Raw genomic sequence first — 23,612 nt, 5'->3', positions numbered from 1 at the left:
CTCAGAATTAGTGACATATAACTGAGTTCTTTTTTTCATCCTCATGTGCTATCTGGGAGTGTTTCTGTTATTTTCTTTCTGCACGCCCGGCATTTCACGAGAAATATGCGCGCACGCATAAACGCGTCGTACTGAAAAATGCGCGCGGGAAGGCGAGAATCCCGGCCGTTGCTGGCACGGTGAACGAAGTCGTTTCGTTTCGGTTTTTTACATGTCCCTATACGGCATAATTATATACGTATATATGTATACCTTTCCTGCCTCTCCGTCTCTCACATCCTTCTGCCTCTCATCTCCGCGCGTATCCGCACGCCGTATAGAGGATGTGCACGTACGGCGCGAACTTTCACACGCGCATCGCGCCGATCGCATCCGCTCTGCCCGCGCTCGCGGCGGTCCAAAAGAAACTGAAAGACTTCCACCAGCGATCAGCGGCACGACACCGTCACCGCCACCGAGATCGCCTCTTCCTTCGTTCCGTGGGGGTTGTATCCTGCAGACTGTATAAACACGTCCGCGCCATGCCCTCCTTACCTCCTCCGTTGCACGCCACTGATCTGTTTATTCCTTATTCCTTTTACGTTTTTCGCCTTCTTTCACACCTTCTCCAAGTTTCGCGTATTTGTTACCTATATTATACACACAGTGAAACAAACAAGCTCAATATTTGAATATTTTGTACTTATTTATAGGCTATACGTTTATACACGTTACAAATATGTTTGTAATTATATTGTAAATATATATATATATATATTTGTAAAATTCAAATATATGTAATGCAAGGCGATACCAAAGCGAGTCACGCTGGATGTAAGTGCTAACGGTATATTTAATGGTAATTCAAATTAAACAATATACTGATGTTCGATTTGTATGCATGACGATTGTGAGAACGCAGTCAACGCAGATCGCTGACGTTCCACAACGCGTCGGAACTCGACACTTTTGCCGCCAGGCGGCAGTGCCGCCGTCGTGTACACGTGACAATCACAGACAATCGGCGACAGTCTCGCGAGTGTTCGTCTCGCGGGGGATGTTTTGAGATTTTTTTTTGGCTCTCACTTAAGATAGCTGAGACTGTTGATTTAGTTCGCTTCGCATATACGTTTCTTTCGTGAAACCGCAAGTCGCACGTCGTTTTATCGGTGATAAAGATGCCGTATCTGAATTCGTGGGAAGAATTCGAGAGAGGCGCCGAGAGGTTATATCTGCAAGATCCGATGAACGTACGTTTTACAAGATTATTTATTTTTGTAGTATATTTTTTTCTAGCATCTCTGTAACGCCGCTCGTCTTTGCGACACCTGACACGAGAATCCTCTAATCAGATTATCTGCATTATGCATGTAACTTGAGATTACGGTAACGCATGTCGGAAGAACGTGCTCGAACTTCAATATTTACCAATATCGCTGTAACATTTTGTACCTGTACTTTCAAAATGCTCAACTCGTTTGTAGCAAATTATTTTTCAGATTTATAACTGCGTTCTCTAGATAATTAGAGAATGACGAAAATGTACGTGAAATTTTTTTCATAAGCTTTTAAGCTAATTATATTTGTCTGTATTAAATTCGTAGTGTTTCCTGCGTAATGTTTAAGACTACGTTTGTGCTTCTTCTGTCTATTACTTTCAATCTTCTTTTGCATTCTGAATATCGCAATGAAAGCATTGCTAAAAGGAAAAAATAATAATATTGTGATCTGGTACCACATATGAGACTGCAAATTCAATTACTATGTGTAAATATAAATATCGAGTGAACAACTATTCGCGTGATATATTAATTTCTTTTTCTGTCTTATTTCAGACTCGATATACGATGAAGTACTGTCACAGTAAAGGGGTTTTGTGTCTAAAGTTAACAGATAATCGACGGGTAAGCGATTTCAGAGACATATTTTATGATCAAGGTATACAAGGCGCTTGTATTCCTTCCTGCCGCTTCTTGTTAGTCTTTTCATTATGAATACAATGACTAATGAAAAATGTTTGCAGTGCCTCCAATATAGAACAGAAATAGCTCAGGACTTAAAGAAAATGGAAAAATTCATAGGCAATCTCATGAGACACATGGCGTCGAGAGACAGTTAGAATAAGATTTGTATGTAGGAATACGTTCATCATGGAGACTAAAACATGCTACTTTTATTCAACAATATCTTTCTTTTTCCGCCTCACACGATCCAACGATCCACAGATATCAATTTTAATTAAGGTATGAACGTTATCTTACATGTAAAACAAGTGCATATAAAAACTGTTTCGTTTTGTGTTAAAGTTTTACGATTGTTTCGGGCGGCCCCGTTGCCTCCTCGTTAATGTTCTGAAACAATCAAAATTCATCGTGTAAGTTAAGAATTACGCTACACTCCGTCGAGGATGTAATATAGAGAGAACATTTTTCAACATTTATATAATGCATCAACTTTTTTGATATCTATAACTGAAGTATGTTCTCAAGTGACGCATCTAATGTACTAGATATTAATAAAGCCAGATACACAAATCGAATCGAGATCTGATTTCTGATACTTGAGTGAAGAAGGAAGCACAAAGCGACAATGAACAAGCACTTACGATATAATGGGTTGGAGAACAGCGTCCAGAGTAGTGTCAACAGGAGGGTAGATTTCTTGATTTGAAGGCAATTCATAGTGTACCTCTCCCCCTAATTGCAATTGTGTCTATACCAAACAAAACCGTTTTACTAATCTACTATTTAGAAGAGAACAGTAACATTCCGCATTATACTATTACAATACTTCATAAAGCTATATGTGTAACTGCATGCATATACACGAAAATCATGTCGCTGGAAAGGGGAATTCGCGCGATTCTAATGCCGATATCTTGGAAATTTATGATTACGTGATTAAGAGTGGCGGTCCACTTAACGCTACGAATACTTTGAAGCGTTCGACTGACCAATCGGAAGAAAGAATTTGACCGATCGAAGAATGCTTCAAAGCATTTGTGGCGTCAAATGGACCGTAGTCTATAAGTCGAAATTTATAGGGAATGAATAGGGAACCTTAGCCACATTTATATAGAAGTACTTGGTGTTTTTCTTACGAAAACATACGTGTGATGAATATTTTGTGACAATTAATGTTAAATTTTTGCGAGAGGAGTAAGCACGAATATACGCGAGATTCGTGTTTACTCGTCGATTTTTCTTAAACAGCTAATTGTAAATGTAAAATATACGCATCGCGCACGATTTCTTATTTTAAAACGGATACTAGTTAGGATAGCGATATTTTAGCGAAAATGCGAGCAAACTGGGATACGTACTACGTGAATAGGTTTATTGCTGTCGGCAGAACTTGAGCAGCAGCTTGAAAAGTCCTGCGGCGTGCTTTCCCCGAGTCCACTGTCCGCATTATTGCCTATTGACACTCGGTTGCTACGAGTATAATAAAAATCCCTCCTCGTGCTATATTCGCTTCGAGCCTCGGGAGACTTTGCCTCGACTCGATTGGACGTTGCCGACAGCAAGTTATAACTTCCATCACGATAATGCCGCATGTGTCTTCTTTCTCTTTTGCCAACGGATCCGACAGTTCTGAAAGGGACAGTCCTTGACAGTCTCTGGCACCCCGGTCGTTTTAGCGACCAGCAGGTCCACTGTGCTCGACTCAGATCGATGCGTGTCTTTTTTGCGTGCGTTTTTTTTTTGGTTTTTTTTGTTTAGTGCATACGGTTAATATACACACATTGGCTATGATTCTCACGATGCACACGTTATAAAAAAAATTCAGTAACATAAATTTAATCACAGACTCCGTTAATGCATTCGCTTCTTTGTAAACTGTAACGCGGCGCATTTTAAAGCGGATTTTTTTTTGTTTTGAAAATACAAAGAGATAAAATGCAAAATGATGAAAATCCACGAAGATGCGCCGGGTACGTGTAAGGGAATCGAATGGGATATACGAGGAATGTCGTGAGAAAGACTCGGAACATGAAGTGTTCCCGAGCCCCGAACGTTGACATCATCCTCCCAGATACCAATATTTATTACACAAATACATGGCGCATACCGTATAAAATATACATAATGCATGAGAGATAAAAACACACGGAATAAAAAAAATACGACCCCAGTACGAAGGCGATCGGCACGCATCGCCTTTAAAAATTCCATGGAACACAGCCAGAAGCGAGTGAGTGCCACAGCTAGGACGTAAAAATAAAAACAGGTGCGACAAGCAAGTTAATCTCACTTATTTATTAAGGAATTCGTCATGCTTCAAATAAATAATAAGGGGGCATGCTTAAAGTAAGATAATATACATGCTCGAAATAAATTAAAAAAAATACATGCAAGGGAAGTCGAGGTGACGGGAGGAGAAGGAAGGGGGGAAGGTGAGGGGGGGGGGGTAACTAAACAATGACTACGGATCCCGTATCATCCTCCAATTGCGGAGGATGGTTGTGGAGATTGCAGGCCGTCTTGAGATCATCGTACCTAGGCAGGGACGATGAATCTATGTCGTCCAATCGAGAATTGTTAGACTGTAAGGGGGGTTGCTGTACAGATTGCGACTGTACCACCGTGTAGGATATCTCTCGGCGTTGCTGCTCGCTCATCCCGCTAGTGTCGATTAGGCCAAATTCCAAGTGTCTGAAAAAAAAAATTGTTTAATGTCTTTTAATGTCGTTTTCACACATCGATAAACTGTCAGTATTCATTGAAAAGATAGATTAACGAAGATAGAATATATTTGTTAGAATATATTTGCATAATAGATTTGTTTAGCAAATTCGAGTTGCAATTCACATTGGGAGAGAAGAAAATTTATAAATTGTTCTCCGCGGCCTGTGGAAGCCTGTCGCGAAATTGCGAGGCTGCGACACTCGTAATATTGGAAATATATATGTACTTTCGAAGTTCATCCGGCAGTGGCTGCTTCTGAGAAGGGCTTCGATGTCTGCTTCTATGTCTTCTTCTGGGCTCCGTGTGGCTTACCTACGGCATATCAGCCAGTCAAATATTACAAAGTAGTCTTGCGTACCAATATCGACTGAGTAACGATACTTACAATAGCTTTTTGCACACCTTCTTTCCGTTTCTGCGCCTCCCTCCATTGCGGTTCCGAATCTATCAACTCGTGTCTACTGCGAAAAAAAATAACATCATTAAATAAAATTGGTACTTATCGGTTTATTCTACGAAAGAAAAAAATCCTGCAGAAAAGAAATCCTTTATCCTTTTATCGGGGAAGAACATGTGCGGAATTAATGATGTTAGCGAAGGTCAATGAATCCCGTCATTGATGGGAACAAGACTCATTACCATCGAACTGCTTTTAATTACACGTTAATGCTCATAAAGGTTCGTGATTTGAATTTATCAAGGCTATTTTACTTACGAAACAATTATGAGAAACGAGATGTTATCGCGGTGAGAGCGAAACGTTATACGTGTAATGGAAGGTTTAATATGTAAACCGTACCTGGAGGAAGAGCGGGAGTTCCTGTGTTTTCTGCGATGCTTCCGATGGCCGGATCTCGTGTCGGAGCCCCTCGAGAGCTCGGACTCGCAATCGGAATGTCTGCTATGTCGACGATGACTATGACTATGACTTCGCCTGCGGTGGCCGCTGCGGCTATGACTATCCCCCGAACTTTGACTCTCCACCGAGCTGCTCCGACGTTGAAGTCTACTTAAGAGCTAGAGTCGACAAACGAAGTTAATAAGCAATTCAAACACGGAAATTTTATAACAGTTGCGTAATGCGGATATGTTTGACCCGTCAGCAAGTCAATTCTTTTGTCTATTGTGCGTATATACATGTGACGCATCTCGTTCGAGCGAATGTTGCAATAATCAACTTTGCGGCGGGTTAAGCACAGCCGAGCGAGGAAACACGAGCGAGTGTAATAATGTCAACTAACTGCCGGCGCCGTTCCCGCGGATCGAACGGAGCGAGGACTAGACGAGGTGTACAGGCCGCGGGGCTGACTCTGCGTCCACGGCGCGCTTCTCGTGCTTCTCGGACTCGAGGTGTTCATCTGCTGCCTTTGCGCGTTGCACAGCACGTTGCCGCCGGACGGATTGTTGCTGCCCGAATTCGAGATTACGGTGACGGGCGTTTCGACGAACGAACCGACCATCTCCTGTCCCTCGACGACTCGTCGCTGCGCTCTCCGGCTGGGAGTCCTCTGAAACGGCGGTGGATTTCGCCTAATGGCCGCGTGCTTCTCCAAGGTGGACGGAGGGCTGTACGAGTGGAAGCGGGAGTACGGACTGAGGGGCGGTGGGCCGGTCGCCATCAATCGGAAGAAAGCTTGATGCTCCAAGCAACATTTCCAGAGGTGACGGCAGGCCCCTTTCGACGGCGTCTCGAAGCCGTGCGTCCTCTCCTCGGAATTCTTTTCGCTTACCCTCAGCATGAAGTATCTACCCTGAAAGTTGATGCAACTCGTTTCGACATGTCGTAAAATGAGAAAGAAATGCGAAGGAGAAATCAACATTTTCGGCACTACGGTGTCATTAAACGTTTCACTCTAAAATCAATTCTCGAATTTACTTAAGAATTGAACACTTGAAAAAAAAAGAGGGAAAGAGGGACAGCAATTTTATAGTAAGCTAACAAAATTGGCAGAATTTTGTACCTTATAGTAGATTTTATTGATTCGAGGCCAGTAATAATTTCCCACTTTGGTCTTGTTGCGTAGCAATATTATTCCGCTCGGTGTTAGGCCCAGAAAATACTCCACGCTGTCCTCGCCCTACGAACGAAAATTGTACGATATTGCAAGATTAACGCACGATCGCGGCATTAGTTACGTCGACGTCAGTAACACGCCTCTACGTACCAATACGGGATGCAAATCCACCCCGTACATTTCCAGCCATTTCACCTTGTCCAGATAATTTAATTCCGCTGCTGAAGGCAATTGTCCTCTGAAAGATCACAAACATGTACTCGTTTTAGAAATTAAATCGATTTCATATTTTTATGTTACTTGCACGAATTGAATTGTTTTCGATTATCTTAGCAGAAATATTAATTGTTAACAAAAACATGATTGCTTAATTCCGCTAAAGAAAAAAAGATACGTGGCGCTTTCAGAATTTTATTCGCATTATTCAATTTTCAAATAATATTTTTTATAAGAATTTAAATGTTGGGACTTAATAAATGTGAGACCGCATAAGTTATGGCCTTATGGATAACCGATCGATTGTCACTATTCAATTTTCAAATAATATTTTTTACAAGAATTTAAACGTTGGGACTTAATAAATGTGAGGCCTGCATAATAAGTTATGGCCTTATGGTTAACCGATCGGTTGTCTGCAATATAGAAACTACTGCTATTGCAGAATAGTTTTAACGCTATTCGAATACTAAGCATCACGATTGACATACATAAGAGTTTTGTGGATCTCCACTATGCGATTCTCCAGTTCCGTGGTTTGGTTGGCGAGAAACCGAAATTCGGTGACGTATCCGGGCGAGTGCCGTCTAGGATCGTAATCCCCAAGCTCCGCTGAAAATAACAGCGCATTATTCTCGGACACCAAAAAAAACGAAAAGGTATAATTATTTATATCGCGTGTACACTGAGAAAAAAGAAAGTGTAAAATCAAATGAATATTTCTTGATTCAACTATACTTGGCGGTCACGGGCTGTCAAACAAATATTTGTTAATTCACAAAAATATCATGTTAATGTTATTGATGTATGTTTAATTCAAAAACATATATAATTGAATCAGAGAAAAACTGTCAACAAAACGCAGTTATTTTAACAACTTTTTTTCTCAGTGTTTACGTGCGGAGAGAAAATATGCATCAATTCAGATTACGTCCATTACTATACTCGTACGAGATCGTCGATAAGCTGAAAATAAAGGATCGTATCGCGGCGGAATAAATATCGCGCTGCACGAAATAAATAAACGGTAAAAATTATTAAAAAAAAAAACGCAATTTCATTACCGTAATGACTGTGATAACGTTGCGAGAAAAGAAGCACCCTTTTTTCTCAACCCACACTCCATTTCCCGTTTCTGTCTTTCGCGGATCTACACGGACATGCTCTTTTCCGTCTCTTGCTGTATATATATGTGTATTATCGTTGAATAGAAAGAAGGGATATTCATTTCGTCTCTTTTGATGGCGATGAGATGCAAACACGGAGCGTATATTTCAGTTTGCCTTCCCTTTTTCTATCTGTACGACTTTGAATCTTTCCAACAGATAACTATAACGAGTGGACCACCGCCGTGCGTTTTGTTTGCTCGCGTTTAGCTGCGTCTTGCCATATATATATATATCTATGTAAATTTTCATATTCTCCGCGTCTCCTGCAAATGCTATCTCTCTCGCGTAATTTTAATGCCGGTTTTCCTTCACATAGACGAACGACATCCGAGTGTGCGTAAGAAAATAATAAGCGTGATATTTTGATATAAGAGATGGCATATCTTACATTGGACGACGTAGGCTCCCAATTCTGCGGCTAGATCGAAGGACACGGGCAGCCTTCCCTGCAGAATGTCTTGCTTTATTTGCAAGAAGAACTGATACCTGTGGAAAACAAGTCGGAAACCGTCATCACATTGATCTTTCCTCTCCGTCCTCCGCCTCTCTCTCTCTCTCTCTCTCTTCGCTTCGCCGTAACTGCAGCGAGCTCTTAAAATACGAGACTCGGGAGACCGCGGAGGATCGCGTATCGGAACGCATCGATGCGGAAAATAATATAATTTTTGTACACGCGTATATCTGTATCTCTCGTCTCGCGCGCGGATCCACCAGAATGCGGGAATTAAGTATGGATCGGTGGAAGCGCGCACGAGCGCACAAGAGAGCGGAGCAGTAAGTTAACGCCGCGAAACGCGCTGACGCGAGCCACGAGCCGCGCGTGCATGCATACATGCATGTATACGTATGTATGCATGTATGTATGTACGTAAGGGCGCCGCGCGCCTTCAAGAAATTCGACGCACGTGGAATTCTCGTGCGTCCGCGATGTACCGTGTGATGTCCCTGGAATTTCCTGGAATTTCGAGACGCCGAGCGTGAAAGGATCGTTTGCACGGAGGAGCGTGACAGCGAATAAAAATCGTCCGTATTATCCGCGCATATCGCGCGCGCTGGAACGAACTCTCGCGTACGCGCGATGGTTTTCGTTTTCAATATTCTCGTCGGGAGAGCGTTGTGTCGAAAGACTCGTGAAACGTATCGCGTCGTTATCGGAAAGACTGTAAAAACGAGAATATCCGAGGGCGAACAAGCAGTTCGCGGGGCTTTACTTTAAAAGGAAGATTCTCGCTCGTCTCGATCTCTCAAGGGTCTGAATTGTACAGACGTGACGCGACGGAAGTTATACCCGCGTACGTGACGGGGGCATATACTTTTGAAGAGATTTTCTCAAGAGAGAATTATGTTACATCTATTTCCGCGTATATATTAACCTCGTGATCTTGGTGTTAACTCGTCTTTCATCTTTTTCGAGTTCTGAGAATTGGAAAAAGATAAAGGGTAAGTTAAACCAGAGATTAAAGTCAATCCACCGCATTGATATATAGGAGCGAGCATTGTTCGAATGGGAGCGTTATTCGTACGTCTCCCCTGAACGAGAAGATCCGGTGTTATTACCTGGTAATTTCCTCGATGAGCTTGCACGGATCCGCCGCGTAGAATTTGACACCGAAGTAGAGCGTGTGAACGTCCGATCCGGGATCTCCTTTGTGAATCTTCAGCTGCTTGCCGAGCTTTTTGCTTTGATCGAGCCATTGCTAAAATATTCGTTATATTCGTAATTACGATTGGGTCTCGCGCGGAAAGTGATTTTAATGTCAGAACTCGCACGCATTTCAACACAATCGCGACAACCAGATCCCCGATCTCGGCGGGGGGATCTCGAATTATATATACGTTGCCGGGATCAAAAGTAATTCAATTGCTACGAGGTTGTAAGATTAAACAGATTGTGTCCTACCGTCTGATTCCCGTGATCGAGATAGCGTAATCCGAAATAGGAAGTTTCCAGCAGGTTAAGGTGCTTGAACACTCTATCCAACAATTCCTGGCCCAGGTTCGAGCTCTGGAAAATGCACGTATACTTGCAAACGTATAATTATGTACATACTTACAAACACAACGCCGCCAGTTAGGCGCGCATATATATAATATAAGTATATATATACACATATGTATAATAAAGTGCATTATTAATTCGTCGGATTTTGTACATACAATCGCGAGGTGAGGTGCACTTGTTGCACGGCTGGTTAAATCACACCGGCGCGGCGCGGCGGAGATTGAAATCGGGAGGACGGTTTCCCACTGGTGGTTGCGGACCGTGACGTTCGTTCGTTTGTTTCTTCCCCCCTTGCCTCCTCCTCCCCCTCGAGGGAAACGAACGGGATCCTCTCCGGGTGGATGTGTTTTTCATCGTTAGATTTTACACGCGCGTTATTATCTTTCGCACCGTGATTTACGCGCCCCGGCGAGACGCGCGCGCGCATAGAGGAGAGTAAGTAGTATATGAATCTGACGTGCGCTCGGTAAATGTACCTATCCTTCCCTTTTTTTTTTCGCAAGCGCGAAATGCGATGATCGAGGAAATCGACCCGATGGAGATCAGACCAAACGAGTTCGATAAACGAAAGGAAACGCGAAATACGGCGCGGCGTAATGAAAGTGGCAGGCAGTTTAAGAATACAGAGGAAGAGAAAGAGATAGAAGGAGAGACCGCCGAGGAGAGAGCGGCGGAGGAAGAAGCTGAAGGAGGAGGAGGAGGAGGAGGAGGAGGAGAGGAAGACGAAAGACCTCGCCCTTTTTCTTTCGCCTAAGGCTTAGAAGAGTCGAGTATAGGTTCAGGAGATGGGTAATCATCTCCAACTTGCGTGTTCCGAACGATCCTTCTTCTTCCTTTTTTTGCTCGTCCTGCCTTTATCTCTTTCTTTCTCTCTCTCTCTCTCTCTCTCTCTCTCTCTCGATCGGTTATTCCAGTGAGTATTCTTTCATTTTTCATGCACGGTGTAATTTAAACATTTATTTAGGCATTCTAATCTTTCCCGCCTAGAGCTCGTTGTGGGAATCGAAAACACCGTAACCGCGGATTGACCGGTCCCCGCGAAAAGAAGACCCCCAGCTCCGAGAAAGATTTTGCTTCGCGATAAATCGTTCGGGAATATACCGCCGGGGGAGAGGGTTGTTCGCGCCGGACGGATCGACAATTCCCTCATTTTGTCGAAGCACGCAGATATACGAGGGAAAGCGGAAAACGTCGATTCCGCGAGAGAGGAAGACGGCAATAAAGGAAAAAAAAAAAGGAGTAGTCGCGAGAATATAGGAGTCACGTCCTTGGCGAAACGGTACGGCGCGAATAGGAGGAGATGAATAAACGCGGCGACGCGGCCAACGCGTCGCCCCGCTTTGTATAGAAGAGGGATTCACCTTCTGCCTGCAGGTATATGTATACCGTGACCAGGTACGGTAACGTCAATGAAAAGTGTAGCAACGATCGTGACAGGAGAAAAAGGGGGGAAAGATGTTATACCGCCCGCGGCGGGCACTAAGCGCCATTTGTGTAATTGGACGTCGAAGAAGCGAGGAAGGAGGTGATCTCTCTCGGCGGTGCGAGACGGTAACGTTACAGGAATTCGAGGAATTCCAATGCGAACGAGCGCGCGCCTTTGGCTTTTAATCTCTTTTTGTCTCTTTCTCTCTCTCTCTCTTTTCCTCGACAGCTCCGATTATCGCGGGATTGATATACCTCGCGAGTTTCAGCTGAGGAGACTCCCCAGACGGGAGAATTGCGTGTCGCGGGCGTTGACGAGGATAGCGTTCGAGGAGATACCGATAGGATATCCGGTGAGCGTCTCGAAGGAAAATTCTCTCTCGTCGGTTCTTCTCTCGGGGAGCTGTTCTCCGTATACACCGCAGAACTCCGGCCGCGCGATGCCTTATGCTAATTCCATTGAAATTGCTACCGCGACGCAGGAATGGCGCGGGGATATCTGATTCTGCTGGAAAGAGGGGGAGAGAAAGAGAGAGAGAGAGAGAGAGAGAAAAAGAGTTACACGTTTATCCGGTCGCGCTATCTTGACGCATGGTCATTCTTTCGCGCTATTATGCCGCAATTACGGGGAGACTGGTTCTACGACTGTGCGCGCGGTATAAAACCGGAAAGATACGAGATTTGGATACCGGTGGTATAACGATAGCGCGCCGATACACCGCCCTGTACACGTATATATCGCGCTTATCAACGATCAACGGTTTCTCTTCCCCTCCCTCCCCCTTTCCTACGCGCAATTCTCGGTTGCACTTCTTCGGCATTTTGCAACGACCCTTTTTTTTCCCTCCCATTCTCACGTATACGCATCGTTCGATTACGCCAGGGTATATCGGCGATTAGATCATCGCTTCCAATACGTTCATTTCGACACGTTATTTCTTATACAGGAGTCAGAGACGCGGTGTATAGTCGACTTATCGTCTTTCGTGAGTCTCTTCTTGCGCGACTATATTATATGCGTATAATAATAGTACACTGCCACGCTTTGCCCGAGTATACGGTATCTGCCAAAGAAGATTCGTCGAATATTCGGATACTTTTCGCGAGCCTGCGTGATCGATGCGAATCAACTTTGACGCTCGATATCCCTCCTCGGAGGTACAATCTTCTCGTTTTTTTTTTTTTTTAACGTGCTCGACTGAATTTCGGTTTGCGTTCGGGTTTTACGGGCGTTACACGTATACGCGATACACACAATGAAGGATTCGTGCTTATACAGGTCCGGAATGTTAATCGACAAAATGAGCTAGACGGTGAAAGGGAAGCGGCGAGAGGATAAGAGGAAAGAGAGAGAGAAAAAAGAGAGGGAGAGAGAGAGAGGGGGGGGAGGAAAGAGCGCAACGCGAGAGAGCGATTCCGAGAGGAAGAAAAAAAGAAAGAGGGGGGGAAACGGGTAGGTTGAAAAGACGCGAGAATTAGTGTGCGGCACCGGCCGTCGGCGATGCGGAGGAGGTACGGCGGCGTTACCACCGTCGTGCAGGCCCACGGTGGCCCACCGCCAATTTTGGCATATCGTCTAATAACAGAGAAGACCGAAGGAATTCCGGGTACCCCCCTGAGATGTGTACGCGTTCTTCCTCTCGTGCGCGCCCGCGGAGCCGCCGCCGCCGCCGCCGCCGCCCGACAGTCGGCCATAACCCACCGTGGCCGCCGCCGTCGCCGGCGGGCACGAGTAGTCCGGGGCCAACACCGAAACAACCGTCCAGAAACGAACTGGGGGGGGGGGGAAAGAAAATGCTATTAATTCACTAAATTACAACTTGGCTACGCGCACGTCGAATTACGGGATAGGGTTGTACGCCGCATACCTTCATCCGCCGTACCGGAACGATTCGCGAACTGGGCGCATCCTCGGACTGAGGGCGATATTGCGAGCGGCAGAGCACCCGTGTGTCGCTTTTAGACTTTCAGAGAGAATCAGGGCGATCAGGGAGGAAAGGATGAGCCGCGTCGAGAAAAGAACGGCTCGAGGGTGATTCGGATTGATGAGACTTCCGAGGGCGCTTGAACTTACCAGGACGTCCTGCAGCAATTCGTGCTCGTCCAGGAGTATCACCTTGCAGTGCAGAAGCCGGGGCCTGTTGCTCCTGGCCGGCTTGAGTCCAGGGCACAGCCACTCCACCACCATCGCTTCCCTCCTCTTCCCCTCGACTTTGTGTATTACTGCCTGGCTCGCGCGTTTATCCGCTCGGCGCGTTTGGGTCCGCGCTCATCCTGAAAACGCACGAGGACATTCTTATATACTGTCGTTCTCGCTGCAGTATCGCTTCGAATTAACGAACCGCGCTTTGCGAATCGGTACAAACGCAATACACCACGGCTCGATTAAGTAAAAATTTAAAAAGTGCGGAGATCATTGTCTCCCGATCGCGCGAATCGCCGTCAAATCCGCATTCCTTATTATCGCACCCAGACGTGTTTAACATAGCATAAATAAATATTACGCAAAAAAAGGATTAGCTAATGTAGCTAAAATATAGCTATGGCAGCTAAGTCGTGCCCTTAAAATAGGGACTGCTATAATGTCGTTGCTGCCATAGTTCAATTTATTAAAATGTAAGTTATTAAAATATAGATGCTACAGCAAAAAATACTTGCTGCTAAAATCAAATGATATTTAGCTGAATCTACTGTGCTATATTTTATCTTTGTAATAGAGATTAATAATATTTGCATAGCTCATATACTGCAAAATATAAATGCTAAATGCGCTGCAGATATGCATATAGTAGTGCCACATTGCAAAAACAATTACAAATCAAATTTTCGCGCGTAGCTGTAAACTTAGCTGTATGCGTGCTAAATGTGTACATGATAAGACATTTAGATTCGCGTGCCATTTTTTTTGCTACCTGTACTAATATATACTTTCAATTTCAGCTAATAAATTTTCTTACCACAATGATTGTTTTTTGTCCTGTGATAGCCAGAACTTGGCAATGACACTAACAATAAGGCTCTTATAGCTAAGTTTGATTCAGCTATTGAAATTTCGCTACTGTTACCAAGTAATTTTGTTTGCATGTAATGTATTAATATATGCGAGCAAGACTCGATCGATGAGAGATCACGGACCTAGAGCAGGGGAAAGATATTTTCCAAAAGAAGCTTTCCGAGGATTATACGCGGTCTCGCGTCTACAGGGCTTTATGATCTTCCGCGCGTGAACGTTATTCGGCGACATCGTCGGAGAATATCAAACCGTCATAAATAGCGGTGATCGGCCCGGCGGTGTTCGCCGTGTACCGTTACACTTTATAGTATACCGCTTGAATGGTGAACGATCCGCAATGAGCATATAGACCTCGCCGCTTCGGCGATAATATACCCGGTATATCGTTCCGATCGCGCCGCGGATCAGTTGTAACGCAAAAGCCGTTTTATCTCGGGAAAAAATAACACGATGATTAAAGCAAATAGAAAACGTCTCGCGTTTGGAGCGCGTATCGGGCATACGTATATATTATTATATTGTACGTCTCGCCGCGGGAGGAGGCGACTCCTATTACGCGCGCGGAGGAGTTGGCTCTCCTCGAAACGTATAGGTGAACCGAGGAGACGTTCGCCCGACACGTGGCGTCTCGCGGCCGAGAGGCCCGCGGCGTGGAGGGGGGAGGGGATTCAAGTACACCTTTTGTCCTCGCGCGTACATACGCGCCGTCGCTCGAGAAAAATGCCCCGCGTATATACACACAATGTGTGTATGGCCCAAGTGTATGGCCCGAGTGCCATTGAACTCGGTGACGGAGCGGACGCGGAGCGGAGCCTACTCCGCGCGCGCGGTAGTCGCGTGTACGTGGAATGGAACTGGTTTCGAATCCAGGATATCTCTCTCACAATCGCGCTTGATATAGGAGAGATAATAGGAGCTGATGAACCCTCTGGCCCCGATTCGACTTGGCTAACGGGGACGGCCGTCGCCGCGTATGTCTTTCTGATAAGAGTGCAGAACGAGAGGGAGGGAGGGAGGGAGGGAGGGCGTTAGAAAGGACGGAAGGAAGAAGCCCGACGCGTTTTCGGGCGAACGAGATCATTTCGGGGGTTCGTAAAAGAAAAAAAGAGAGAGAAGAGAAAGAAAAAAGAATTCGCCGTGTAATATACTCGCTCGATGCACCCGTTGGGGTATACTGGGTAGAATATTTCGCGTAAATATCGACGCGACACGACGGGGATCAACGGGGTCTCCCTTTCTCTCCCTTTCTCTACCTCCGTTTCTCTCCTCTTCCTCGTTCGTCCTTTTCTCGCTCCTTTTTGGCTTCTCTTTAAGTGACAAGTGTAAGTCGACCGCCGGTCTAACGATCGGTATATTAGCATAGAAATTTCCGCGACACCACGGGATCGTTATTTATCTCGTAAATGATCCGGCGAGGCGAAACCAAGCTCGCCAAGATGAAAAACACACAGCTAAGCGATTTTTTTCCCTCCCCCTCTCGGCTCGTCCTCCCTTTCGCGCACTCCGGCATTCCGACGACGTCATCTAATTAGCGTGTCATTTGCATCGGGTGCAAGAACACGCGTGACTTTCGCTGAAAAAGAATTCTTTAACGTGCACTTCCGGCCGCGCTGTGCAGTTGAAAAGAGAACGGCGCGGGAGACGCGCCGACTGACAACAACAATCCTTTAATTGAAATTCTCGCAAGATGTGAGTAATCGATGAGTCAATGATTTCACGGCGCAACGAACTTTGTGAAAAAATTTCATATTATGTACATATCGGTAATTGTATAATAATAAATATAAATAAGGACTGCCCTTATAATATAAATAGTAATAATAGTAATAATAATATATAAATATTAATAAAATTATTACTCGTATACAAGATTTAATTCCGAAATTCGGATAAAGAGAGCATAAAGAAGATGAAAAAAATAATCACAATTATCATTCAGTTGCATTTTTACTCCTTTTTTTATTATTCTTAATTTCGATATCGTTTTTACTAAAATGTATCGTCTTTGTAAAATTCGAATTTCGCGTGGATCATTCTCTTTACAATTAAAACGTTACATTGTAATTTCGCAGTTTATAAAATTTAAATCTATTAAAGACATTGAATTCCGGTGAGAATTGTTTCGATGTACTAGTATACTTGAACGTGCATTCGTCTAACTGTATCGCAATTTTTTTTAATGTTCCATTTAATTAGGCAAAACAGTGTACTTCCATTTCTCCCGTTTCATACGCGCACATTGCGATCAAACGTCTCGCGGAAAAAATAAAATAACGGCGCGATTGAAGAGCGTCGTGGAGAGAAGGAAGATAAAAAAATTCTCAGGTATATCCGAGAGCCAAGTATATACGCACCTCCGTTGCGATTCACGTTCCGGGTTGCGTCGCGTTGTAGCCTCTCGTTGTGGAATCGGCTCCGGCGCTTCCGGCACTTTTCGACACTCGCGCGGCACTTCCGGTACCAGCAGAAGAACAAAACCTCCGGGACACGGGACTCGCGAGAAAGGTATTCTTTATTGGCGTGTGCGCGCGACGCGCCGACCGGCGTGTATGGGAACGCAAGCGCGCGAGAAAGAGAGAAATAAAGAGAGAGAGAGAAAGAAAAAAAAAGGAGCGCGTCTTTCCTTATAAACACACTTGCGTTTCACTCGGTGCGCGCGCGTACGAGGCGTTCGGCACGGAGTCGAGCGGATCGTCGTCGTCGTCGTTGTCGTCGTCCGTCGTCGCGCGTGTGCGACCGGGGCATGATCGTAGATAACTCTTTATCGGCGATCGTCGATCGCGCGCGTCTCGGAGGGAAGGGAGGAGAGGAGAGGAGGGCCCCGCGGGGGTGCCGGGAGTTCGTGTGTACGCGGTGCCGCGCGGCGCGCACTCGCGCCCGATCCGTGTGTGTCGTGGTTGACGTTCGCGGACGGAGGGAGACTCGCGATTGACAGTCCCGCGGATTTCAACGGGGCCGCATCGCGTCGCGCGCGGACGGACGCGAGAGTTTTCAAGTTGTGCGGCGCGGCGCGACGCGGGCCGACGAGGCCTCCGGCGAGGGGTTCGGTGGGGGTGGGACGAGGTGGGCGAGGCGGCCAATGCGGTTCGCGCGGACCTGTCGCTCGCGCGGCGGGGAGGGAAAGAAAGGGTCGGAAAGAAGGAGACAAAGAGGAACGCGGGCGCGAGAGGCAACGAACCCCGTCGGTGCCTCCATCTGAACGCGACTGATCGAACGCGCGCGTGACGGACGATTGTTGGAAATGTAGATCGCGCCGAGGGATTACCATCCGGACGTCGATAACTCAATTGATAACTGCAGGTTGCGAACGATTTGAGAAGTCGAAGGGATACATATATTTCAATTATCAACACGTCGCGCTAATGAATTCCGCGTTTCTCCGTGTGTTGATTTTAATTGGATTTTATTAATTGCCTTTTGTTGCGCAGTGAGTTTTATTTAGACCTCAATTGGGAAAACAACAGACGTTAAAGTAATCGAGAATGCAAGTGCGGTTTTCCAATCGAAAACTTTCAGCAGGAAAATATATTTTAGATAGTCTCAAAAATTGTAGCTTTCAATGAAAAATTTGAATAAAAAATAACCAACGATAAATATGTAATAATCACTTGCTATAGATATATATTTATATATAAATCATATGTCTTAACGAAACCGTCGCAATTTAAATAGATAGATATATTAGTCGCATTTGTCTAAGCGTTTCGAAGAATCGAGCTTATACTGAGAATCTCGATTATATATATATAGTATATGTATACATATATATACATACTAGGAATTAACTCAAGCGCAGAGCTGTGACGTCACACTAATCGCTCCCCGGACGATTTGTTTTCTCCCTCTATCCCTTCCTTTTCTCTCTCTCTCTTTCTCCTCTAAATAATCCTCTCGCATACATACTTTTGTTTCTAACCAGAGAAGAGTGACGTGAAATACAAAAAACGGGGAGAGAGCGGTCCACCCCGGTGTCCCGCATCATTCCGTCGTACGATCGCGCGCTCTCAGCTGTTTCGCGTCAGGTGACTTTGACGTTCTTATATCTGCTATGCAGTTAAATGGGGATCATCTGTTACGACGCGTATACATACATATACGTTATATACGTATGCATACGGGCCCCACATACGTGCGCGCGCGCGCGCGCGCGCACATAAAGAAGGGGAAGCTTGGTGCAGGGAGGGAGAGGGAGACGCGATGCGCTCCTCTCGCGTGCTCGTGCGTCCGCTCGCTTACAACAGTTATACTCGGCCGGTTGACGATTAATTCGCTCGCGAAGCCCCCTTTCGACCGCGCGGCCGCGCACGGGTCAGCTCGCACGCGGAAACGGGCGCATAAATGTATCTCTCTCGATAACCGGGCGGGTGCAGCCGATTAAGAAGGTGGGTCTTTCTCTTTCTCTCTCTCCCCTACCTCTATCTCCCCTCTCTCTTTCTCTCTTCCTGGAAAGAAAAAAGAAACGGTGCAGTCTCTCTCCCTTCCTCCTCCTCCCCCCCTCACCCCTCCCCCCGTCATTCGTTCCCGCACGAGAGTCCGCGCGGCCGCGACACACTATCGTCGCAACGCACCCTTTCGTCGCGCATCCACGCGACGGCATTGCCGTCTGTTGAAGTAGCGCGCGCGAGAGAGAGAGGGGGAGAGAGAGAAAGCTCGCTGAGGGCAGGCTTCCAAACAGGACGGGATTGCGAAAGAAAAAAAGGAAGAAAAAAAAAATAAAAATAAATAAACGCGAATGGTAAATTCGCGAAAGCTCTCTCTCTCCCCTCGACGCGCGCCTCGAGAGACACTCGCGACGAGTTCGTCGGTCACGGCGCGTCAAGATCGACGAGATCGCTCCTTCTCCTTCCGCGTGTTCGACCGACCGCCGAGGGGCTCCAACGAAACGCGAACCTGAACGTGCCCCGACAATTCGTGCTCCCCCTCGTGTCCCGTCCAGCTCGGCGTTTTCCCAGGCCATCTTTCTCCGCAGTCCTCGCGGAGTACGCTTGAACTTTCACGGTGTGTCGTAAAGGTTATGCCGAAAGGTGCTCCCCTCGTCTGACGCTCGTCCCCCCGTCGCGCGTCACGGTATCCGTTTTAGCGTCGCCCGACCGCTCGACCTCTCCGTCCTCCTCGGCTAACGCGCAGAACGTTTTTTTTTTCTCTATATGCAGATGTCAAGCGAGAATGACAGCGAGATGGATTGCTCGGACTCCGACTGCGGGGATCCGGGCTACGAGGATTATTACAAAATCCAGCCGTGGGGCGGCGACGTGGACAACGACGTGGACCCGGAGCAGAACAGGAAGGACCCCGAGTACGCGGTGTACGACTGCCTGCGCGTCGAGGAGGTGGAGCGGCTGCTGAACGAGAGCGTGGAGGTGTTAAGTAACAGCCTTCACGTCACGCCATCCCTGGCCAAGGTGTTGCTGCACGCGCACAACTGGGCGTCACAGGACATCGTCACGAAGTACCGTACCAATGCTTCCAGTTTACTGATTAACTCAAAGATCAAGCCTACCCCGGAGCAAGTGCCAGGAGCGAAGAGCCAGCGGGGCGGCGTGTGCTTGGTCTGCGTTACGATCTGCCCCGCGGACAGATTTTCTACACTCACATGCGGACACTCGTTTTGCAAAGACTGTTGGTGTATGCATTTTGAAGTACAAATAACTCAAGGTATCTCTACCGGTGAGTATACAATGTCGCTCCGCTGTGATGCTCCACCTTGAATCTTGTGTAGCTACTTTCTTTTTTTTTTTTTTTATCAACAACCTTTCGACGTTTACCCTTTGTTTCCTGCCTGCAGGTATAAGCTGCATGGCACAAGAATGCGATGTCCTAGCTCCAGAGGACTTTGTCCTTTCCCTACTTACTAAGCCTAACATGAGAGAAAGGTATCAGCAGTTCGCCTTCTGTGATTACGTCAAGTCTCATCCACAACTACGATTTTGTCCTGGTCCAAATTGCCAAATAGTTTTGCGCTCGAAGGAACAGCGAGCAAAGAGAGTCATGTGTTCATCATGTAAAACTATATTCTGGTAAGCAGTCATGGATGCGTGTTGTTATATACGTACATGCTGAATATTTCATTTTACAAGAGTGAAAACACCATTGTAAATAATGAGGGGAGAAAAGAGTCGAGGCTAGATGTTAGTTCTAATAATTATTAGTTTCAATAATATTCTTAAAATAGTTTCCAATAATATTCTTAATTTTTAAATCTTTTAATTTCAATTATCGTAAACTGCGCGCCGATTATTGTCGGTCTCTAAGAACGCAATCACAACTTAAAGGCTGTAATATCTATTAAATTGACCGTTGTAAATTCCAGCTTCCGATGTGGTATGGATTATCATGCACCTACCGATTGCGGTACAATTAGAAAATGGTTGACGAAATGCGCGGATGATTCCGAGACGGCGAATTACATTAGTGCTCATACCAAAGATGTGAGAATATATATTTGTATTGTCCTTAGAATAGTTTCGAAAGCATAAGAGAAAAAAAAAACGCTCGAGTGCATCGTAAAATTCCTTTTGCAGTGTCCAAAATGTCATATCTGCATAGAGAAGAACGGTGGCTGCAACCATATGCAATGTTACAATTGTAAACACGACTTCTGCTGGATGTGCCTTGGGGATTGGAAAGCACACGGTAGCGAGTATTACGAATGCTCGCGTTACAAAGAGAACCCGAACATCGCGCACGAGAGCGTTCACGCGCAAGCGAGAGAAGCTCTCAAGAAGTACCTACACTATTACGAGCGAGTAAGTTTGACTTCATTATAATCCACAAGTCCTTGAATTATAATCTTTGTTACATTTTTTTTATATTTTCCGCTCCACTACGTTCTGTGCTCTTTCAGTGGGAGAATCACAGCAAGTCGTTGAAGTTGGAGGAGCAAACGTTAGAGGGGATTAAGATGAGAATTAACAACAAGGTGATGAACGCAAGCGGTACGTGGATAGACTGGCAACATCTGTTCGAGGCGGCGTCGCTCCTAGCGCGTTGCCGCTACACCTTGCAGTACACGTATCCGTACGCCTATTACATGGAATCTGGCCCGCGCAAAGAGCTGGTGAGACATATCGGCGATAATAATAAGCAAAATTCGACAAGATGTAACGTGTGATAACAGATGGATATTGAATTACTTTGCTAACAGTTCGAGTATCAACAAGCTCAATTGGAGGCGGAAATCGAGAATCTCTCGTGGAAGATCGAACGAGCGGAAACAACGGATCGGGGGGATCTAGAGAATCAAATGGACATTGCGGAGAAGCGTCGTGTTACTTTACTAAAGGATTTCTTCGAGGTATAATTAATCGAATGCTAACTTCTCTCAGTCGCAGCGCATCTGGAATCCGATCTAAAATCGGATCACAATTGTAGTTTATTTTTCAAATATCGTCTATCTGCAATTTGCAAAGTATATATATATATATTTATATATATAAATATATATAAATATATATATATTATATATACATATATATATATATATATATATATATATATCAAAGAACACGATCATGTCATATGCCACGTGTACGAAATTGTTATGCGATTTTGATTAAGATTAATTGTAAGTAGCTAAGTTCCGACAGGGGAATATTTTTGTTTTGTCGTAAGACAATGTGGGATGCGACTGTAAAAACTGAAGGATGTGATTTTGTCTGAGTATTATCGATAGAGGAAATAATTTAGTAACGCTAATGTCCTCCTGAATCGTCGTTCGAATCCGATGTGACATGGAGATTGTAGCAACATTATGTATATTAGTATTGGTTTCAAGCTGAGAGACGAATTTTTTTTCATGTTACACTGAAATATAATCGTTAGGATAACTTGTCTTATGCGACGACAAAGACTAGACTCTACTTAAAATTCCGTTATTATACGCATAGACAAAATCGATGAGGAAAGTATTAATCGTATCGACGACTGATTTATCGAAAAAAAAAAATCGATGCTAAAAGCGTATATTCCTTTCCTAGTCTAAGAGTATTTTTCAAAAGCGCGCCGCACAGCGCACGCGAAACGCTCCCTTTCCTTTTCTCATTCTGTATTCACCGAAATATATATAAATACATACGTATATATACATAGGCTGCATTCAGCAAACCATGCAGCTTGGTGAGCGCTGATTCTTTAGTGTGACTGATTCTCTGATTTTAATTCTTCGCTGGATCTAAATGTAGAGTCCAGTCGTAATAATGAATCTGAAGTAAATGAACCGAGTTGGTTTGTCTGCTGAGCACAGTCGTAACATTTCTACCGACGCTAATCGCACAGTTCGATAGAAGGCACCGTTGTAGGTGGTACGAGAAGTATCGGAGGACCGTACGTCTTCGCTGCTGTTTGCGACCCTCTCTCCGAACCTTATTCGAAGTATTGTTAATGTTTAAGATGTATACATTTACGCGCCCGATGAACTAATGGAAAAAGAAAAAGAAAGAAAGAAACGGTAGCCTAATTTAAGTACTCCGGTGCCAAGAGATGTGACGGCACCGCCCCGCCGTGTATATACTAAGCAGAAATAAACGTGTACGTCGAGGGAGGAATGCGCGCGACGCGTTTTTCTATTAAACTAGATTTTAAAGAGTACATGCAACGATCAAAGATATCCGCGATACACACCTAGCCGTAAACCGAACTTACATATTTTCTAAGCTATTTAAAACAAAAACAAAACAAATAATAAGGATTCACGTACTATTGTGACTTTTACTTTGCGTGAGGAGGGACGTAGGTATTTCCAGAAGCCCAAATTTCAAAGTTCTTCGAAGTACGATGTAATAACTGTGTAACTGTCTCGATAAGACGAATAATAATATTCTTGAACGTAAAACTAAGATAACATAATGATAAGATTCCGGTTTTCGGGAGATTTCGAAAGGAAGAAAGAGCCGGAGCGCGAGAGATGAGTCTCTTGATTTGTCCCTCCTTATATGTAGAACTTCTCGAATGTGCAATGTGGGAAGTAATCACTACCACATAAGGATATTAAAGTATTTGTATAAATTAAATACACTAATAATAATAATAATCATGTATATGTATATACATATGTGTATATATATATATATATATATATATATATATACATATATACAGACACACACA

At 44.9% G+C, this 23,612-nt stretch overlaps 3 protein-coding genes across 7 annotated transcripts; 2 read left to right on the top strand and 1 right to left on the bottom strand.

The window, feature by feature from the left end:
- The first annotated feature begins 972 nt into the window (after positions 1-972).
- On the top strand, positions 973-2,518 carry LOC105452804 (signal recognition particle 9 kDa protein). Its single transcript, XM_011694238.1, has 3 exons — positions 973-1,229; positions 1,815-1,883; positions 2,003-2,518. The coding sequence occupies exons 1-3, from the start codon at positions 1,158-1,160 to the stop codon at positions 2,096-2,098; spliced, it is 237 nt and encodes a 78-aa protein (XP_011692540.1). The 5' UTR covers positions 973-1,157; the 3' UTR covers positions 2,099-2,518.
- Positions 2,133-17,319, bottom strand: LOC105452805 (band 4.1-like protein 4). Its single transcript, XM_011694240.1, has 16 exons — positions 16,862-17,319; positions 13,569-13,768; positions 9,968-10,072; positions 9,625-9,764; positions 8,456-8,553; positions 7,390-7,510; positions 6,833-6,920; positions 6,629-6,745; positions 5,909-6,418; positions 5,467-5,684; positions 5,053-5,128; positions 4,894-4,979; positions 4,479-4,634; positions 3,302-3,572; positions 2,585-2,691; positions 2,133-2,330 (listed from the first exon to the last, which is right to left on the bottom strand). Exons 2-16 carry the CDS (start codon positions 13,680-13,682, stop codon positions 2,288-2,290), a joined length of 2,250 nt encoding a protein of 749 aa, XP_011692542.1. The 5' UTR covers positions 13,683-13,768; positions 16,862-17,319; the 3' UTR covers positions 2,133-2,287.
- Positions 17,320-18,705: 1,386 nt separating this feature from the next.
- Positions 18,706-21,943, top strand: LOC105452803 (protein ariadne-2). Of its 5 annotated transcripts, none has more exons than XM_011694236.1 (7): positions 18,706-18,889; positions 19,661-20,174; positions 20,293-20,524; positions 20,818-20,935; positions 21,029-21,253; positions 21,352-21,564; positions 21,652-21,943. In XM_011694236.1, the coding sequence occupies exons 2-7, from the start codon at positions 19,661-19,663 to the stop codon at positions 21,805-21,807; spliced, it is 1,458 nt and encodes a 485-aa protein (XP_011692538.1). In that variant the 5' UTR covers positions 18,706-18,889; the 3' UTR covers positions 21,808-21,943. The 5 variants fall into 5 exon arrangements, with proteins under 5 accessions (XP_011692538.1, XP_011692539.1, XP_011692536.1 ...); XM_011694237.1 differs by lacking the exon at positions 18,706-18,889 and adding an exon at positions 19,013-19,486; XM_011694234.1 differs by lacking the exon at positions 18,706-18,889 and adding an exon at positions 19,013-19,574.
- The last annotated feature ends 1,669 nt before the right edge of the window (positions 21,944-23,612 follow it).

The sequence above is a fragment of the Wasmannia auropunctata genome, unplaced genomic scaffold (genome assembly GCF_000956235.1).
Source record: "Wasmannia auropunctata unplaced genomic scaffold, wasmannia.A_1.0 LD336026.1, whole genome shotgun sequence".
Lineage (NCBI taxonomy): Eukaryota > Metazoa > Arthropoda > Insecta > Hymenoptera > Formicidae > Wasmannia > Wasmannia auropunctata.
The sequence above is the reverse complement of the archived record's forward strand: the minus strand, read 5'-3'. Positions and strand labels throughout refer to the sequence as shown.

Coding starts and splice junctions, on each gene's coding strand:
- LOC105452804 (XM_011694238.1), top strand. CDS start 1,158: ATGCCGTATCTGAATTCGTGGGAAGAATTCGAGAGAGGCGCCGAGAGG. Junction 1,230..1,814: donor ATCTGCAAGATCCGATGAAC/GTACGTTTTACA, acceptor GTCTTATTTCAG/ACTCGATATACGATGAAGTA. Junction 1,884..2,002: donor AGTTAACAGATAATCGACGG/GTAAGCGATTTC, acceptor AAATGTTTGCAG/TGCCTCCAATATAGAACAGA.
- LOC105452805 (XM_011694240.1), bottom strand. CDS start 13,682: ATGGTGGTGGAGTGGCTGTGCCCTGGACTCAAGCCGGCCAGGAGCAAC. Junction 9,765..9,967: donor TCGATCACGGGAATCAGACG/GTAGGACACAAT, acceptor CGAATATTTTAG/CAATGGCTCGATCAAAGCAA. Junction 4,635..4,893: donor CTGCCGGATGAACTTCGAAA/GTACATATATAT, acceptor TTTTTTTTTCAG/ACACTTGGAATTTGGCCTAA.
- LOC105452803 (XM_011694233.1), top strand. CDS start 19,655: ATGCAGATGTCAAGCGAGAATGACAGCGAGATGGATTGCTCGGACTCC. Junction 20,175..20,292: donor AACTCAAGGTATCTCTACCG/GTGAGTATACAA, acceptor TCCTGCCTGCAG/GTATAAGCTGCATGGCACAA. Junction 20,936..21,028: donor TTAGTGCTCATACCAAAGAT/GTGAGAATATAT, acceptor TTCCTTTTGCAG/TGTCCAAAATGTCATATCTG.